Below are 20494 nucleotides of genomic sequence, written 5' to 3'. Positions count from 1 at the left end.
TGATCAGCACAGCATGATTTAAAATGCCACGGTGAAAGCAGGTAACTCTCTTTAGTTGATAACAGATTAAAGTCTATGTAAAGCAATATTAAATATGTGTTCTGAGTTTGTCACACCACAGACAAATGTGTTATTAACCACCCAACCAAATCTGAATGATAAAAAATGCCAAGTGAATAAAAAAAGTTAACAAAATCTTGAACAAATAAGCAGTGTGTCCGTTGTCAGCGCTGAAACCATGCCCACTCACTGGAGCACGAGCACCTGATATTGCTGAGTTAGATGCGTTCCTGGGTCAACATATTTCACTCACCTCAAAAAAAAAAAAAAAAAAATTCTTATACCTATCCTTTCACTTCCTCTCTATTGTAGCTTAGGATACTCTGAGCACTGCCTATAACTTGTATTATGAGCACTTCTTGTCTATTTGCCTCGTCATGACGACTCGCTTGTTGTATTCCTCACTTGTAAGTCGCTTTGGATAAAAGCGTCTGCCAAATGAATAAATGTAAATGTAAATACCAATGTAGTGAGGTCTATGTTTTTTTATAAACTTTATTTTGATAAACATGACACAATATAACATTAACTGTTATAAAAATAGATTTGTGATCATTAGTGGAACTGAAGTTTTCAGAATAAACACACGTGAACATTGTCATGCGGTGAATCCGGCCAATCAGAGCTCGTGCAGCTCCTCTTGAGAAACTGCACTGGCTGACTCAGGTGGCTTATCTCGAATCGCTCTTGTATTACTTTGAAATCATACGTCAGTCACATGGCCTCAGCACTGTCTCAAGTAGGACAAAATTTCTTACCGGCATGCACTGCTTCAAGTCAGCCACCGATCGGTCTGTGCAGCGCTGCATCAAGTCCAACAAGCCTAGAGAGTCCAAAACAGACAGACATGTGACACCGATAATTTAAGAACGGTGCGGGACATCCCTTATATCTATATTTATATCGGTTTACTATGTTTAAAGAAAAAAGGAAGGCTATTTTGAAGTGTGAATGACACACAGTTCCCTTACTGTTGTTTTAATGAAATTTTAATGAGATGCATGTCTGTATGTCCTCCAGGAGATTGATATTCTCCTGCCAGGCTGTTGTTGTGAATAAGAATTTGTTCTTAAGTGACTTGTCTGGTTAAATACAAGTGAAAGGTAACAAACAAAAAAGACATAAATAAGCCATTTTTATATATATTCTGTATACTTTATTCTTACAGATTATACTTTATTAAGCAATTAGTTGTTTAAAACAATCTATTCAGTTTCACTGATGATTAGGCAAATTTCTTGACTTAAATAAAGATAGAAAATCATGAAATTGTATCTAGTCTTGAATAGTTGCTGTTTACATGTTTGTGATTTTTAAAAAAATGCATTATTATCTGAACATTTTTTTTTGCTGTCAAGTTCTCTTTTTAATGAAAGGACTTTAGAGATAATAGACTGGAAATCACTGAGTAAAACCATGTGTCCCACATCAACTCTGTTTTAATATTCATACATTATATTCATTGTATTGTGGAGGATTTTCTACAGGAAGGTGATGCATTGAAGGGCTGCTGACCACAGATATCTGCAAGAAAAAAGCTATATGATCAACCTTCTTTGATTACAGATTACTTATTTATTGATATTGAACAATTAATGTACCCATTACTTAGTGATTTACACACTTCCAGTTCATACAGTGAAACAAAATTTAAAGCTGCAGTCCGCGATTTTTCCTCTTTGTCGCCATCTCTTGTTTGAAACATGCAATTGCAGTCATATGCGGAACAGTTATCTGTACGTGCGTTGTGCCTCGGCACAGCTCGTCAGCGCGGATGAATCTAATGTTTGCTGTCAGTCACCGCACCGGTGTGGATACTGAACTTCAGAATCACAGATTCTACGTCTTGAAAGTATGACCAATATAAGAATTTTCACTGGAAAATATCATCTGAACAAGTAAGTAACATGTCTGCCACTTTTGTTCTGACCAACTGAGGAAAAAAGCATTAGGCCTACAATAAATCGTGCTGCCAATGATGATTGAATCTAACGATCGCTTAGCTCGGATCATGCCAAACCGTGCAAATTATTATCAGCATTGCATGACTATGTGTATTTAGTGTGTATTAGTGTCACCTGTAGATTTCAATTTCTGTAGCCACTCCACAGTCCAAGTCTTTTGCTTTTTGACTACGGGTAAATCTCCAGTTGTCACTGATGATTGTCATTTGGATCTTTCTGGATTACAATCCACCATTAAAATGATAAGTTTAATTATTTCAGCTGCTGTGAGAAAAGGCTGTAACTGATCCGCCACCTGCAGCACCCTGACATGATAAAGCCAACTAGCCTGGACTCCTTCCTTTCTGTTTACGGACGTGACGTAATGACACACAGACGAACTGCTGCATGCTCAAATTTCTCACGGAAATCCACCATGTCGCTCTTATTATAAAACATTATTACAAGCTTACCGTTATGAATCAAGCTAAGATAATGAGATAGTTTTGAACACTGGCTGGTTATGTACTTGCTCAAAAATTTATTTTGGATAATTTTTAACCAAAAAAAGTTACGGACTGCAGCTTTAAATAAAACATTATTTTGTGGATTTTATTTATTTATTTATATATACCATTTTTGAGTATCATTTTACTCAAAGTCTAATTTAACTGGGCTTATAAGCTTTTCTTACCTGGGAATTGTTAAGATCATGGAAGTGATTGTGCCCAAAACAACAGTGCTGTTGAGTTATAACTTGTGGAACAAACGGAACCTTTGGGAAAAATACACAAGAAGCATTAATATGGGCAACGACACTGGCAGACAGTTTCAGTTTTACAGCTTTATAGACATCAGTGTAGTAGAAAAACAAATGACAGAAATCCTCCCGAAATGTCCTGGTGTGAAACCTTATGCTTTCATTTGGTCATTTGGGCTTCTTAAAATAATGTCACAACTGAAAAACCACATGACATTTCTCAGTAGATGGTAATGTTGCTGTTTTTGAAGCAGAACTTGGAGTTTTGCTATTAGTAGAGACGTTGAACACAGTTGAGAGACGCACAGACTCGGGTAATTCACATACGCTTAATCTCTGTATATCAGTGGCTCAAACCTCCATTACTAGCTCTAAAATGATGTTTTAGAATAAGGGATGTGTAAGAAAGTAGTTGCAAGAAAAGGTGCTTTAAGGACAAAAACCTGACAAATATCTTGAAACTAAATTTTAGTGTTTTTAAGTAGAGAAAAATTGACTCCATTGAATTAGTAGTTGCATGTTTCAGAGTGAAAAGCTGTACTGTGATCATGTACACGTGTGCAGCTTATAATACCATGTTTTTAAAGTGTCTCGGTTCACAGTAAATGCTGCTTCTCACAAACTCTATCTGTGCAAGTGCTGCGAGTTTAACGTTTGATAATGCAATGTGTGAACACCCTTAAAAAAAAAATCATCATTATTTATGCATATCTGAGGGGTTCAGGTGACAAAAAAATGTTTTGACGCATCGCTCACCTGTGGAGTACAACAGCAGGAGGTGGCTTTACAGGCAAATGCTGACAGATAGATGGAGATGATAAACTCAAGGACTGCGAATATCAATGTTACAATACTGATTCCCCAGAAGAGAATCTGAGAGAGAATTCAACATTAACACAAATAATAATGACAAAATAATTGATAATTAGCACTCACACTGATACAACGGAAATATTGGGGAAAAAAGACTGGACAGATGAGTGCAGATTATGGCTTGGCTTTTGTCATGTGTTCTGACCACACAGTGATCTTACTGTAATTAATAAAAGTTGGTGACATACCTTATACTTTTCCTCGATATAATAACAATCATAATAGTCGCAGTAACTGTTCAATGGCCCTAGAACCAAATCCAATGAAATTATGATGATGGAAGTGCCTGCAGTTAACATACTGAAAATGTTCATTCTAAGTGAACCTTTCACCTGTAGGTAGAAAAAAAACATAAAAAAAGATTTGATAAAAATAGATTACAACATAAATAAATACAGACCAGAACAAGATAATCCAAACAAAAGGAACTAAAACAAATATGTGCACACAACACCAGACAATCAACAAACAAACAATCATGAACTAATCAGGGTAACTATGGTAACAAACAAGGCGGGTAAGACAACAAGGGAAACAGGAACTGAACACAGAAACAAATGGGAACAGAGAATACACTTCAACATAAGTCAATACAAACACAAGGCACACCACCAGGATCATGACACTGACAATTTGAGCTGTTTACAAATTACGGTCACTGATGCCCGTACACTTTTACAAAGAAAAATAAGGAAGAAGAAATCAGTACAAACACAATAGGTTTCAAGTACATCCGGTACAAGTGTTGTGTACATACCAAACACAAACTGGAGGGTGAATTCATTTTGTTTTCTGCAGCAATGGAAAGTGAGCCTGCGGAAATGTACTGAGAGCAGAGAGAAAGACACAAATCATGACTTCTGCTGGAATATGTAACTTGTGTTATAAAAGACACAACGCTGAATTGTATTATTGTTTCTTACAATGATTGATCCCCAGTAAACAATACCACTAAAGACAGAGATGGATTCTGCAAAAAGTGTAGACACAATTCCCAACAGGAGAGTCCACAGACCAATCATTATCTGGACAGTCTGTGAAGGACAAGATAGTATTTTATAAAGTAACTAAAACAATATAAAATTTGGCAGTGGCTATTTGCAGTAAGTGACAATAGCAGCATTTTCTTAGCGATATGCTATTTACACTAAGTGAAAATAGCGATAGATTATATTTACACCATGTAAAAGTATCAGATATTTGCAATAAGAGTAAATAGTAATTAGATGCTATCTATACTTTGTATTGGCAGATACTATTTGCACCTCAGTATTTTTATTTATCAGGATGCAATAATATAATAGAGTGTAGGGCTGCACGATTATGACAAATCATAATTGTCGATTATTCCCTTGAAATTGTAATTGCGATTATTAATTTCGATGATCACAATTTACATTGAATGATGTATTGAATAGCTTTATACCATTGTTTGAAGCATCTGCATGCCATATTTTCAAAGGAAAATAAGCTGAAAACAACTATACAATGGTTTGGCTTCTTCTTTAAATTAAAAAAAGGACAAATATGCATAGTATCATAATGTTATACTAAAATTAAAATTAAAACAATGGGGAAAAAATCTTTAGATAACCTGTAGAAAAAATGTCATGTATCCTGCGCCTGCTGTTTCCTGCTACTCCCCACCAGAGGTCACCGGTTCACCATTGTCACCTTTTCATGGCACACACAGTCACACATCACTATGGACTACATTTCCCACAATTCCCCATCTAGGAACCAATCACACACTCGCACCTGTTTCCCATCAGTGACACTTTATAAGCTGCACCCAAACACACACACATTGAGTATTGTTTAGCCTTGTTTTCACCCTTGTCTCTATGTTCCTTGTTCCCTGCCTTGCCTTGCCTTGCCTGTGTTTTTGACCCTGGACTGTTTCTTTGTTTGATGATCGCTTGTTGCCTGTCTTGACCTTTGCCTATGTTTTGGATTACTCTTTTGCCTTGCCCTCCTGTATCTGTTTGCTTGTGTTTGACCTCTGCCTGCCTGTACAACTACGCTCATTTTAATAAAGCCTGCACGTGGATCTCCCACTCCGACGTCCAGTTCCCTTCGTTACAGAATACTCCGCCATCACCAAGATCCAGCGGCTTGTTGAGCATTCCCAGTGCAACTATAGATCCGGTCAACCAGCTACTAGCTCTGCGTCAGGGAGAGCTATCAATTGAGGATTATATCCACCAATTCTGTGAGTTGTCTTTTCTGGTTTCTTTTGATGTGTTTTTGAAGGACATTTTTCATTTGGGACTCAATGAACCATTTAAGATCCTGGTTCCCTGAAGGAACATTAAATTCCTCTCTGAGAGACTTTATGGACTATGCTTTAATGTTGTGTTGTTTACTGTTTACTGTGGAGGAGGCTCCGGCAGCAGCCGAGCTTGTACCATCACAAATTTCTATACCCTCCAGTCTAGTTATTACAACCCCAAAACTCTCTGTACTCCCAAATCCAGTAACTCTCTCGCTAGTTCCTGATCACATAATGGTGGCCGCATCGGATTCAGTTTCTGCATTTTAAGACCATTCCAGAGCCTCTCAGCAGACATCCAAGAGCCTTGTCACGTCTCAGCAGCCATGCTAGAGGCTCATTACATTTCATCAGATCTTCCAGAGCCTCGTCTCTTCTCAACAGATCTTCCAGATTCTCGTCTCGGAAGATCTTCCAGAACCTCTCCACGTCTTGGCTACCATCCCAGAGTCACGTCCTATGGCAGTTGGCTTTCCAGAACCCTGCTCTGTTCCATCAGGGGAAACCAACCTCAAGCGTTAGAGGTTGGGATCCAGCATGGAGGATCCACCGCTGGTGTCAGTACGTACTGCTGGCATCCTCAAACCAACTCACATTAGCCCTGTATTTTATGCACCTTCCTGCTCTATCGTTCCCATACCTGAGCCAGTTCACAACATGGCTGCCACTTCAAAGACTGTTTACAACATGCTGCCAAGTCAGAGGCTCCAATCAAGATGGCTGCCATTCCTGAGTCAAGTCACAGTTGATCTTCCTGAGCCAAGTCAGATCACAGCTGATCTCCCAGAGCCTCGCCACGTCTCAGCAGACCTCCCAGAGCCTCGCCACGTCTCAGCAGACATCCCAGAGCCTCGCCACGTCTCAGCAGACCTCCCAGAGCCTCGCCACGTCTCAGCAGACCTCCCGGAGCCTCGCCACGTCTCAGCAGACCTCCCGGAGCCTCGCCACGTCTCAGCAGACCTCCCGGAGCCTCGCCACGTCTCAGCAGACCTCCCGGAGCCTCGCCACGTCTCAGCAGACCTCCCAGAGCCTCGCCACGTCTCAGCAGACCTCCCAGAGCCTCGCCACGTCTCAGCAGACCTCCCAGAGCCTCGCCACGTCTCCGCTGATCTCCCAGAGCCACGTCACGTCTCAGCAGACCTCCCAGAGCCTCGCCACGTCTCCGCTGATCTTCCAGAGCCACGTCACGTCTCCGCTGATCTCCCAGAGCCTCGTCACGTCTCAGCAGACCTCCCAGAGCCTCGCCACGTCTCCGCTGATCTTCCAGATTCTCATCCCATCATGGCCATCAAGCCAGTGTCTCCGGACAAGATGGCCGCCCCGCCAGTGTCTCCGGACAAGATGGCCGCCCCGCCAGTGTCTCCGGACAAGATGGCCGCCCCACCAGTGTCTCCAGCCTCCGCTCCAGTCGCCGAGCCCGCTCCAGCCTCCGCACCACGAGCCCGTCCAATCCATGAGCCCGCTCCAGCCCAAAGAAGTGCGGACCCTCCCAAAGAAATTTCAGAGAATCTCTCCGAGGCACCTGACCCGCCATGGCTCTTCGAGGCTCTTGACCTGCTATGGTGCCTAGAGTCCCTGGACCCGCCCGGGCCACCTACCCTCTGTCGCGTATCCTGCACCTGCTGTTTCCTGCTACTCCCCACCAGAGGTCACCGGTTCACCATTGTCACCTTTTCATGGCACACACGGTCACGCATCACTCTGGACTACATTTCCCACAATTCCCCATCTAGGAACCAATCACACACTTGCACCTGTTTCCCATCAGTGACACTTTATAAGCTGCACACAAACACACACATTGAGTATTGTTTAGCCTTGTTTTCACCCTTGTCTCTATGTTCCTTGTTCCCTGCCTTGCCTGTGTTTTTGACCCTGGACTGTTTCTTTGTTTGATGATCGATCGCTTGCTGCCTGTCTTGACCTTTGCCTGTGTCTTGGATTACTCTTTTGCCTTGCCCTCCTGTATCTGTTTGCTGGTGTTTGACCTCTGCCTGTACGACTGTGCTCATTTTATTAAAGCCTGCACGTGGATCTCCCGCTCCGACGTCCAGTTCTCTTTGTTGCACATGAAAAGTTATGTAAGTGTGGTTTTTTTTTTTTTTTTTTTTTTTTTTTTGGTATTTGTGCCTTTGAACTATTACATAATTGTGTCATCTGTAATTGTAATCACTATTAGAAATTCAATAAATTGTGCAGCCCTAATAGAGTGTAAATGATTATATTTATTAAAATTATTAAATGGATGCTGCCTTATTGGGAGAATAAAACCCTCCCTACAACTTCCCCTAACCCTACCCTACAAACACTTTTAATATTATTTAACACTCGCTTGCAGTTTATTTCCACTTTTAGAAGATTATTTTCATTTTTATTGAAAATAAATGCGAGCTGCACTACTGAGGATGTTGAATTCTGCCCATCCTTTTTTTTTTAAACGTGAGTGGCCCAACCAGACATTGGTGGGCAGAGCTAGTGTAAATAGCATTTACCAACAAGTGATGATATTTGCACTTAGTGTAAATAGACACTCCGATAAAGTTTTGGGGAACATTAAAAGCTGTACTAAAAATGGACTTGTAGGCTACTCCAAAAATATCCAGGTACTCTGATTGCATGAAATTACATACTGATTTATGAATGAGCTAAATTTGTCCATTACGTTACTTTTTTTGATAGTTTCCAACTCCTAAATCATTCTTCTCTGTGACTGTGATACACTATGATACAATTTATGATTTTACTCTGTAAATGATAAACCTTATCTTATATTTCCTGCATTGTCACCAAGGAATTGAATCACATTCTTCAATAATAATAAAAAAAAAAAGTGTATGCTTTGTTCATGTGTGTGTACTACTCATTTTTTTTTTTGGAATTTATTCATGTACTTTCCTTACCTCACACTGACATAAACCCAAATAATTATATGATTTTTTTTATGTGTGTATGTTCAATTTCTCACCCCAAGAGCTTTTGGTTGGCCTTTCAGAAATGCCTGAAGTCCATGAAGAGGTGAAACTCCTGCTGGCTGCTGTACATAAACAGGCACAGGAGCATTTGTCCCAGTTCCAGCTGCTGTTGTTTGTGTTGGTGGTTGAAACTGGATGACGAGCGTCGAAGAGTTCACGGGTACGGCAGTTTGAGACATTCTTGTTGCTGAATCTGAAATTTGCTTGTACAAAATCATAGTAAATCGAAACATGTAAAGAATTTGATTATACAATAGATTTATGTAAACAAACTTTCCCATTTATTTATTAAAATATTACATATTCATTATTTTTATTATAAATGTGGTCTTCACATTGTTGAAAAACCTATGAATGCACTTATGTCAATAGTAGTTATTACCATTGGTTAAATTATTGTTTACTAGAATAACTCTATTAGACCTTGAAAATGGAGATTAGGCTATATGACAAACAGCTCATGTTTAAATTGATCCACATCATTAACATTTAAAGCATTTAGCAGATCCTCTTTTCCAAAGATACTTACAAAAGTGCCCTACCAACCATTACAGAGGATAGACATTTGTATAAAGGTAGTCAGATAGTCTGTGTAAGTGTATAATTTGTTGTTTTACCGGAAAAAAAATCTTCTCTTCAGTTGGTTTACCACACTCTAGTTGAGTCGACACAAGTAAGATGTCAGAGTAACTTCTAATACTTTTTCTCAGACTGAACAAGAAGCAGGAAGCAAGAAGTGGAGCTCAGGTCTTTAGGAGGGGTGGTTAAACTAGCCATTTCATAAGATAATAAAACCACAAAAGACAATAATTAACTGAAGGACTCATAAATGTTTGTTGTTCTTAATAGCAAGTAATCTGCATGCTAGTTTGGAAACAGGCATGTAAATACTGGATGTAGCAGTAGCTACTTTCTGCCTTATTAAAGGGTTAGTTCACCCAAAAATGAAAATTCTGTCATTTATTACTTACCCTCATGTCATTTCACACCCGTAAGACCTTCGTTAATCTCCGGAACACACATTAAGATATTTTTGTTGAAATCCGATGGCTCCGTGATGCGCATAGGGAGCAATGACATTTCCTCTCTCAAGATCCATAAAGGTACTAAAAAACATATTTAAATCAGTTCATGTGAGTACAGTGATTCAATATTAATATTATAAAGAGACAAGAATATTTTTGGTGCACCAAAAAAACAAAATAAAGACTTATATAGTGATGGCCGATTTCAAAACACTGCTTCAGGAAGCTTCAGAGCACAATGAATCAGTGTATCGAATCATGATTTGGATCGTGTGTCAAACCGCCAAACTGCTGTAATCACATGACTTTGCCGCTCCGAACTGCTGATTCATAACGCTCTGAAGCTTTCTGAAGAACAAAGAATGTTCATCAGGTGTGTTTTGCTTTTTTGTTTTTAATTAATTTATGAAGCCACTGTGAACTTTATCGTTACATATTATATTGTTATCTTATAATGCTATCATATTTTGTGCAGGGAATCAGCTTACTTCTTTGTAAACAGAAAAAATCCTGACAATGTCACTGCTAAAGACCTTTAAGTATTATGGTATTCCGCTATGTTTCTCACTGACACGCCCTCAACTCGTATAGATCGGGCTTAGCGAAAATCCCGAGCTTCCCAATCATGTTCACGACATTGTGGTGGCGTTCATGTGCGTTCAGCTCGTAAATACGATATTTTCGACATGACTTGAACGCACCAATTCTCTTCTCCCCTAATGAATCTTTACTCACCAATAAGAGTGCACTTTCCTGTATGGAAGGTGGGACTAAAACTTTTACAGCCAATCAGAAAAAAGTGGTTTTGCTCAACTATATTTGCATACATTATAAATATAGGTTCACACTCTTAAAAATAACAACAGTAATGAACATATTTGTATATGTCCAGTTAAAATGTTCACAGATTAAGTGCTTTTCAATCATTGACAGGTTTTATTAACCCAAGTTTACTCAGGGTTACATAAAGAATAATAAAGTTTTATCATAGCATTCATACTGAACTTGCCTGTCCTTGTGTTTGGGATCCACTAAAGTATCAATGCAGTCGAGTGGCTCAATCTCAATCTAGCTAAAGCATCTATCCACTGCCTCTAGAAAAGTGGCTTTAATCATCTTGATACTTTGGTCAGTGCTGTGCTCTATAGAAAACTGCAGTCTCAATGATCACTGCCCTCGTCAGTTCTTCAAAGGGAGCTAAAACATCGACTGTCTTTCATGTCCTCATGTCCTCCAGATATTTTTTTTTTTTTTTTATGTTGTCTTCCATTTGAATAACTAAATTAATGCTACGCCTGACTATTAAGTGACTATATTCAGATTATAAACTAAGTATTACAGTATTTATGCTCAACACCACAAGCAAGTGACATTTCACCGGAAGTTTAATATAAGCTGGCCTGTATTATTGTGGAAGTTCTAAAGAACGATCTGTGCATATAGTCAATTCTCGATTCAGCATGAATGACCTACAACGGCGACATTTTTCATAATCACGACAAAATGAAGAATACTGCCCTAAACTCACTAGCAGAAAGGCAGCGCGATATAAACAAACCAGACTAGAACTAAACACGCCGTGATGGCTTCACATTCACTATATCTACTGCCTCGATGCAATTCGGTAGAAATATCGCTCCTATTCTCCTGCCAGGCTGTTGTTGTGAATAAGAATTTGTTCTTAAGTGACTTGTCTAGTTAAATACAGATGAAAGATAAAAAAAGACATAAATAAGCCATTTATATATATTCTGTATACTTTATTATTACAGATTATACAGTATTAAAGAATTAGTTGTTCAAAACAATCTATTCAGTTTCACTGACGATTAGGCAAATGTCTTGTCTTAACTAAAATTTAACTTAACAAAAGAAAGAAAGTCTTGAATAGTTATTGTTTACACATTTGTGACTTAAGAGAAATCTGTAATTATTATCTGATCAAATGATTTGTCATGTTCTCTTTTTAATGAAAGGATATTAGAGATAATGGACAGGAAATCACTGGGAAACTCATGTGTTCCACCTCAACTCTGTCTTATTATTCATTCTTTAAATTCACTGTATTGTGGAGGAACTTCGGCAGGACGGTGATGCGTTGAATTGTCGCTGACCACAGATATCTGCAAGAAAAAACAATCTATATGATCAGCTTCCTTGATTACAGATTACTTATTTGTTGATAATATTAAACAGTTGATGAACCCATTACTTTTGCTTTTCACACTTTCAGTTCATATATATTTACACTAAATTCAAATTATACTTTGGACTTTGAGTAAAATGGTACCTTCCACAAACATTTAAACTGGCGTTACAAGCTTCTCTTACCTCTGGGTTGTTAAGATCATGGACATGATTGTGCCTAAAACAACAGGGCTGTTGAGGTAAAACTTGTGGAACAAACGCCACCTTTGGAAAAATGAACAAGAAGAGTTTTATGCCTTACTATGAAATGACATATATTCAATGACACTGGCAGACAGTTTCAGTTTTACAGGTTTTTAGACTCAATGTACTTCAAATAGAGAAGAAAAAAGCAAAAGACAGAAATCCTTCTGAAATTACCTGTTGTGAAACATTATGCTTTCACATGGATATCTTAAATAATTTCACAACTAGAAGAGTAGATGGTAATGTTGCTGTTTTTGAAGCAGTTAAACTTGGAGTTTAGTTATTAGTAGAGACGTTGAGACTGTTGAGAGACGCACAGACTGGGGTAATTCACAGACGCTTACACAGTGTCTACACCGGACGCAAGTGACGCGATGCGTCAAAAGACAATAGAATCCATGATAATCAGTGATATTGTCATGGATTCCACATTCTATTTCTGATGTAGTCCAAGAGCTTTCCAACAGTCATCTTGTCATGTCTGGTGTAGACACGGTGTTAATCTCTGTATATCAATGGCTCAAACCTCCATTACTTGCTCTAAAATAATGTTTTAGAATAAGGGATGTGTAAGAAAGTAGTTGCGAGAAAAGGTGCTTTGAGGACAAAAACCTGACAAATATCTTGAAACTAAATTTGAGCTTTTTTAAGTAGAGAAAAAGTGACTTAGACCATTGAATTAGTAGTTGCACGTTCCAGAGTGAAAAGCTGTCCTGTGATCATGTACACGTGTGAAGCTTATAATACCATGTTTTTAAAGTGTCTGTTCACACTAAATGCTGCTTTTTAATAAATTCAACTCTACTGTGAGTGCTGCGTGTTTAACGTTTGATAATGCAATGTGTGCTAAGTTTACTTTCCATTCAGATCATTTCCAACATTTTTGTGGACAGAATTCTAAAGTGGAATGAAGCAGTCAGTCAAGTTTACATGATTTAGTAAACTGATTTCGAATACTAATATAATATGTAATAATATAATATAAATATTATAAACAAACATGATTAATGTAACAATTTTAATGTTTTGTTCTAGCTTTTGGAGAAAGGGCGCCGCCATCTTCAAACTGTCATGAAGTTGTATTTGTGGTATCCCTAACATTGGCTCAAATGCATAAGCAATAGGAACAATTATGGGCTCAACAGTCCTTTTAAGTTTGTCTTCCTCCATTTCAAAACAAGCATGTGTTCAAAAAGTAAAGAAATGCTTATATTACTTCACTGTCCAATGGAGCAAATAAAGCCTGTGACGTCACATGCTGTGATATTACAAGATGGCGGTGCCCATACTCCAAAAGCTAAAACAAAACATCCTTTTTTTAAAAAAAAAAAATGGTTACATTTATCGCATTTGTTTTATTGAAATGGAAATCAGTTTACTTAATGCAAAATTGACTGGTTCATTTCCACTTTAAAGCTCAAGAATCTGTATGTTAAAAGCTTGAGGATTTGAAAGCAAAGAAATTAAGAAATATATAATTTGTATTGTAACTTTAAATTGTAGTATTTGTTGGTTCTTGTAAAACATGAACCCGAGTGTAAAAAGAAACCATTTCCATTACAAATGCATATCTGAGGAGTTCAGCTGACAAAATAAGTTTGGAACCTTGACGCATCGCTCACCTGTGGAGTACAACAGGGGGTGACTTTACAGGCAAATGCTGACAGATAGATGGAGATGATAAACTCAAGGACAGCAAATATGAATGTTACACTGCTGATTCCCCAGAATAGTGTCTGTGAGAGAATTCAACATTAACACAAATAATAATGACAAAATAATTGATAATTAGCACTCACACTGGTACAATCAGCAGTTCAGAATCTACCATCCTTGAGGATCATATAGCAATACAACATATTTATACTGAATTGAGTTTACAGTTAATGTATAATGTCAATGCTTTCTTACATTGTAAATGATCAGTAATAGTAAGAGATCTATAAACTACTTCTGAAATGTTGGGAAAAGACTGGACAGATGAGTTTAGATTATGGCTTGACTTTTGTCAAGTGTTCTGACCACACAGTGATCTTACTGTAATTAATAAATACATGTGAATATAGAAGTTGGTGACATACCTTATACTGTGCCTCAAAATAATAACAAGAATAATCGTTGCACCAAGCGTTAAATGGCCCAAAAGCCAAATCCAATGAAATTAAGATAAAGGAAATGCCTGCAGTTATAGTACTGAAAATATTCATTCCAAGTGAACCTTTCACCTGTAGGTAGAAAAAAAAAACCAACAACACAAAATAGATTAATAAATTCACAAGAACTTTAGCTTGTTAACACAGATGGAAAGGTATATGGAGTGTGATAAAAATACACTGCTTGACAAATAAATATAATATACCCACAAGCATCAATGATCAGGGTCCAAGCACCAATGGCTCATGTGGATGATTAAGGGATATAATTGAAATTTATCTTTTAAAAAATAATGTAGTTTTAGAGCAAACAATACACAATTTGATGTGAATTCTCAAAATGTCCTGCAGTCTATGTCTGTTAACTTTAGTTAAATTTGGGTGTTGCGTTTAGGAGATAAAGTTCAATTTGTAAAAAAAAAAAAAAAAAAAAAAAAAAAAAGTGCATTGCCATTTTCTAACAAATTTTGGTTCTCTGTGAATTACGGTTCACTGATGCCCATACGCTTTTATAGCAGAAAAAAAAGGAAGAAGAAATCAGTACAAACACAATAGGTTTCAAGTACCTCCGGTACAAGTGTTGTGTACATACCAAACACAAACCGGAGGGTGAATTCTGTTTGTTTTCTGCAGCAATGCAGAGTGAGCCTGCGATAATGTACTGAGAGCAGAGAGAAAGACACAAATCAAGACTTCTGCTGGAATATGTAACTTGTGTTAGTAAGACACAACGCTGAATTGTATAATTGCTTCTTACGATGAGAGATCCCCAGTAAGGAATACCACTAATGACATTGATGGAAGCTGTACTAATTGTAGACACAATTCCCAACAGGAGAGTCAACAGACCAATCATTATCTGGACAGTCTGTGAAGGACAAGAGTCTTTTATAACACAAGTAAAACAGTATTACATTTTGGGGAACTATATAACATAAACAATATACATTTATAACAGCTGTAGTTATGGATGTATGATTGTACTACAAAAATATCTAGCTACTCTTATTGCATAATTTCACATACTAATTTAGCTTTCACATTTAGCTTGCAACTCCAAAAACATTCTTCTCTGTGACTGGTACACTATAATTTTTTTTCTATTTTACTCTGTAAATGATAAACAGTATCTTATATTGCTATAATTCCTGCATTATCACAAGGCAATGTCACATTCTTCAATAAACAAATGTGTTTGCTTTGTTAATGTGTACCACTCCTTTTTTTTCCCCCTAAAGAATGTATTCATGTACTTTCCTTACCTCACACTGACATATACACATACAAAATATACAATTATTTGGGTTTATGATCAATATCTCACCCCAAGGGCTTTTGGTTGGCCTTTTAGAAATGCCTGAAGTCCATGAAAAGGTGAAACTCCAGCTGGCTGCTGTATATAAACAGGCACAGGAGCATTTGTCCCAGTTCCAGCTGCTGTTGTTTGTGTTGGTGGTTGAAACTGGATGACGAGCGTCGAAGAGTTCACGGGTACGACAGTTTGAGACATTCTTGTTGCTGAATCTGAAATTGACCTGATCAAAATCATAGTAAATAGAGAGTAGATATCTTTATAAAATAGATTTATGTAAACAAACTTTCCAGTATTTTATATTTATTATAAAACATGGTCTTCATGTTGTTGAAACACTTATGAATGCAGTTACATCAATAGTAGTTATTACCATTGGTTAAATTATTATCATCAACTAGAATTAGACATTGAAAAAAAAACAAACAGAGAATATGCAAACAGCTCATGTTTAAATTGATCCATATGATTTACGACATTTAGAAGATGCTCTTTACCGAAGACACTTACAAAAGTGCCCTACCATCCATTATAGATAATTGCCAAATAAAGGAAATCCATATTAAAAAAGCAGACATAACACAGAGATAGGCATCTGTATAAAGTTAGTCAGATAGTCAGTGTAAGTAAATAATTTGTTTTACCGAAAAAAAATATTCTCTTCAGTTGGTTTACCGCACTCGGTAGTTGAGTTCACTCTTCTGAGATGAGCCGAGGTAAAGTAAGATGTCATAAGAGTAACTGCTGATACTGTTTCCAAGAATGAAACAGGAATCAGGTGGAGATCAGGTGGTTAGCCACAAAAGACAATAATTAACTGAAGTATTCATAAATGTGTGTGTTGTTTTTTTACAGAAAGTAATTTGCATGCTGGTTTGGAAACAGGCATGTAAATACTGTAGAACAAAATGTGATATTTACGTTTACATTTATTCATTTAGCAGATGCTTTTATCCAAAGCGACTTACAAGAGAGGAATACAATAAGCGAGTCATTGTGAACAGGGCCGGAGGAAATGAGATTGACAAGACATAGGTGGTTGATTTGTGTCTAATAAAATAACAAGAAAAAATTATTGGAAAATGTGCCTGACTGATAAATCACCGTCCAATCAAAATCACTTTACAATTCGCGGACATCGGGAAACGCCTCTTTGCTTATGCTATGGCAGGTAGACTAGAAAATGGGAAATTGGCCTTTATTGCTTGTTCAGCCTTGCGGGTGTCCAAAATGATAAAAAAAAAAAAAAGTGATAGTGGTGCGCAAAAAAGGAAAAATAAGCTTGAAAGGGAGAAAAGGGAAGCTAATCTTACAGCAAAAATTCCAAAACTAACTAACTAACTACTTCGGTTCACATAAAACATCCGAGACTTGGGTAAAGTTGGTTTTATATTCGCACATTCGTACTTCTGATAAATTCAGACTTTCCAATAAATGTGCAATAAATTAATGTTTGCGAATTTTAAGCAGCGACATGATATTGACAACCAACGATTGTCAACTTGGGCATTTCTTCAACTAGGTGCACTTTTAGCCTTGTGAAGTTGAATAAAAAAAACTTGTTCAAAAGCCATGTAACACATTCTCGTATGTTTAAATAATATCTCTAGTTTTAAGATCTGTAAGAGGACAAACTTAGATTACAAGAGAAATTGTTAATATTTTACAGTTTTTCCGACCCGCAATGAACAAATGTCATTTCCACCACATCTCAATATACCGCTGTTATTTAAAAATAGAATAATTTATGCCACTTAAGAATTGTCTAAGATCACTTTTTTAACTAGTTTTACCAGTTTTTCCACAATTTACATTAATTATACATTTGCCAATGAGATAACTCAACTGCTCTAAGGACCAAATGCTGATCTGTACACCTGTCACACTCTGAAATTTAATATTGGTTTGGGTAAGAGCTTATTAGAAAATAAATAACTTTAATTTTTATATTAAGTAGAGCATGATCTCATAAATCGTGGATACATTTTTAATGTGTGATGATAACTTTTTTAATATTTTTTAAAAATGTGTGTGGTGATGGAAATGACAGGGTGGTGGTGGAAATGACAGGGTGTGGTGGAAATGACAATGAGTTAACGTGAATGTAAAGAAACAGTAGAAATATTTATTAGAAAAATACTTAAATTCATCACACTCATTAAACAGAATTCACAGAATCATTAAACATAACCACACCTGTTTTAGTGTAGTGCTGAGTTTGATGTATAAAACGGATTTGTCTCACAGATGAACGGTTACAGTGCATACTGTAAATAACTGACACAAACTGCTATATAATTGTGAGAGTTTGATACTGAAATGTTCTCAGTAGTCTCAAATGAACACTTATCTTCTGTAAAGAGTAACTATATCATTTAAACAGAGGTGTGGAATGTGGAAAATTTTGAGCACCTTGAATGTGTGTGTATGTATGTTTGCATGTGTGTGAGAGAGAGCATTTGACAGATCTGTCTCTTTTAAGTCTTTCCTTCATATTTTATAGGGTCAGCTTTTATTTTGTCCCTATAGGCCTGTGACCTTTCTTTTGTTGTCTTAGGTGGCATCTTAAACACAGAAAAAATTAAACCAATTAATATAAAAGTAATATAATTTAGAAATAAAAAAATCATAATATAATTATATGCACTATATTGCCAAAAGTTTTGGGACACCTGCCTTTACGTGCTCATGAACTTTAATGACATCCCATTAATCCATAGGGTTGAATATGCAGTTGGTCGACCCTTTACAGCTATAACAGCTTCAACTCTCCTGGGAAGGCTTTCCACAAGGTTAAGGAGTGTGTTTATGGGAATTTTTGACCATTCTTCTAGAAGTGCATTTGTGAGGTCAGGCAGTGATGTTGGCGAGAAGCCCTGGCTCACAGTCTCCGCTCTAATTCATCCCAAAGGTGTTCTGTCGGGTTGAGGTCAGGACTCTGTGCAGGCCAGTCAAGTTCCTCCACACCAAACTCGCTCATCCATGTCTTTATGGACCTTACTTTGTGCACTGGTGCGCAGTCATGTTGGAACAGGAAGGGCCATCCCCAAACTGTTCCCACAAAGTTGGGAGCATGAAATTGTCCAAAATGTCTTGGTATGCTGAAGCATTAAGAGTTCCTTTCACTGGAACTAAGGGTTCAAGCCCAACCCCTGAAAAACAACCCCACACCATAATCCCCCTCCACCAAACTTTACACTTGACACAATGCAGTCAGGCAATTGCCGTTCTCCTGGCGACCACCAGAACTCAGACTCGTCCATCGGATCGTCCGACAGAGAAGCGTGATTGGTCACTCCAGAGAACACGTCTCCACTGCTCTAGAGTCAGTGACGGTGAGCTTTACACCACTGCATCCGACGCTTTGCATTGCACTTGGAGATGTAAGGCTTGGATCAGCTGCTCGGTCATGGAAACCCATTCCATGAAGCTCTCTACACACTGTTCTTGAGCTAATCTGAAGGACACATGAAGTTTGGAGGTCTGTAGCTATTGACTCTGCAGAAAGTTGGAGACTTCTGCGCACTGTGTGCCTCAGCATGCGCTGACACGCTCTGTGATTTTACGTGGCCGACCAGTTCATGACTGAGTTGTTGTTGTTCCCAATTGCTTCCACTTTGTTATGATACCACTAACAGTTGACTGTGGAATATTTAGTAGTGAGGAAATTTCACGAATGGACTTATTGCACTGGTGGCAACCTATCACGGTACCACGCTTGAATTCACTGAGCTGCTGAGAGCGACCCACACCTGTGACCATGAAAGTGATTGGAACACCTGAGTTCAATGATTTGGAGGGGTGTCCTAATACTTTGGCAATATAGTGTATTATTATAAAAAGTATTACACAACTATACTCTCGCAATCCATATCAATTGTACTTTGTAACCATAAATGTCATTTCCACCACAGAGGGCAGTGTGGTGGAAATGACTGTGGTGGAAATGACATTTCTGTAGTTTTTTGTGAAAAAATGGAAGATAGCTTCACTGATTCGCTTTGAATTAATACTTAGCATTTCATGTATGCAAAATACTCTTATTTAACTTAAAATTTTTAGCTTTTTAAAAACACCCTTGAAGGTACAGCATGTTTGGAAATGACGTAGAATAAATATATGAACTGATCTAGCAATATTTACCTTGATTTTTCTTCATTTTTTGTTGATGAAAATTTAAAAATTTCCTCCATGTCCAACATGTGCTCTAATGTCACTGAACATTTCCACAGAAACCACCTAAACAATCTTTCACACAAACTTTTTAAAGGGACATTACAGCATTGTGGTGGAAATGACACCAATACTGTGCGACAGCTATATTTTGTATAAAAAGTAATATTGATAGTAGTCTCACATTAAATACTGTAATGTATTTTAATTATTTTACTAGTGCTTAATTCAGGTACATTAATAGTTACCAGATAAGTCATATTTTTAAACTGTATTTTCATTGTTGAAGTTTAAAAAGTCTGGGTGTGCGACAAGGAGAAAACAGTGATTTTGGCACCTATAAGGAGGTTGAAAAATATGATAAAATCACAATAGAAAGGTAGTAAAAAGTTTTTAAGGTGGTTTTATTGTTAGTTTGATAAAGAAAGAGGAATTTGTCCAAAATTATATGTATTTTTAAAAATATGCCCAAAGGACATAAAAGTGCCCATAGTCTAAGAATCACCCACTTACAACATTCACAGTCGATCAAAATAGGCAAGTATTGTTTTAATGGC

General features: G+C 37.4%; 2 protein-coding genes across 3 annotated transcripts; both read right to left on the bottom strand.

Moving 5' to 3' along the window:
- Positions 1-1475: 1475 nt before the first annotated feature.
- Positions 1476-9802, bottom strand: LOC125245090 (membrane-spanning 4-domains subfamily A member 4A-like). Of its 2 annotated transcripts, none has more exons than XM_048155537.1 (8): positions 9498-9802; positions 8874-9073; positions 4560-4670; positions 4394-4462; positions 3825-3968; positions 3520-3636; positions 2698-2778; positions 1476-1584 (listed from the first exon to the last, which is right to left on the bottom strand). In XM_048155537.1, exons 2-8 carry the CDS (start codon positions 9057-9059, stop codon positions 1507-1509), a joined length of 786 nt encoding a protein of 261 aa, XP_048011494.1. In that variant the 5' UTR covers positions 9060-9073; positions 9498-9802; the 3' UTR covers positions 1476-1506. The 2 variants fall into 2 exon arrangements, with proteins under 2 accessions (XP_048011494.1, XP_048011493.1); XM_048155536.1 differs by having other exon boundaries at positions 8874-9083; positions 9498-9801.
- A 501-nt stretch (positions 9803-10303) lies between these two features.
- Positions 10304-17122, bottom strand: LOC125245083 (membrane-spanning 4-domains subfamily A member 4A-like). The gene is made up of 8 exons (XM_048155529.1): positions 16409-17122; positions 15777-15987; positions 15210-15320; positions 15045-15113; positions 14381-14524; positions 13922-14035; positions 12237-12317; positions 10304-12028 (listed from the first exon to the last, which is right to left on the bottom strand). Exons 1-8 carry the CDS (start codon positions 16495-16497, stop codon positions 11951-11953), a joined length of 897 nt encoding a protein of 298 aa, XP_048011486.1. The 5' UTR covers positions 16498-17122; the 3' UTR covers positions 10304-11950.
- Between the last annotated feature and the right edge of the window lie 3372 nt (positions 17123-20494).

Source organism: Megalobrama amblycephala, linkage group LG14 (assembly GCF_018812025.1).
Source record: "Megalobrama amblycephala isolate DHTTF-2021 linkage group LG14, ASM1881202v1, whole genome shotgun sequence".
NCBI classification, from domain to species: domain Eukaryota; kingdom Metazoa; phylum Chordata; class Actinopteri; order Cypriniformes; family Xenocyprididae; genus Megalobrama; species Megalobrama amblycephala.
Note: the sequence above shows the minus strand (reverse complement) of the source record. Positions and strands in the feature narration are given on the sequence as shown.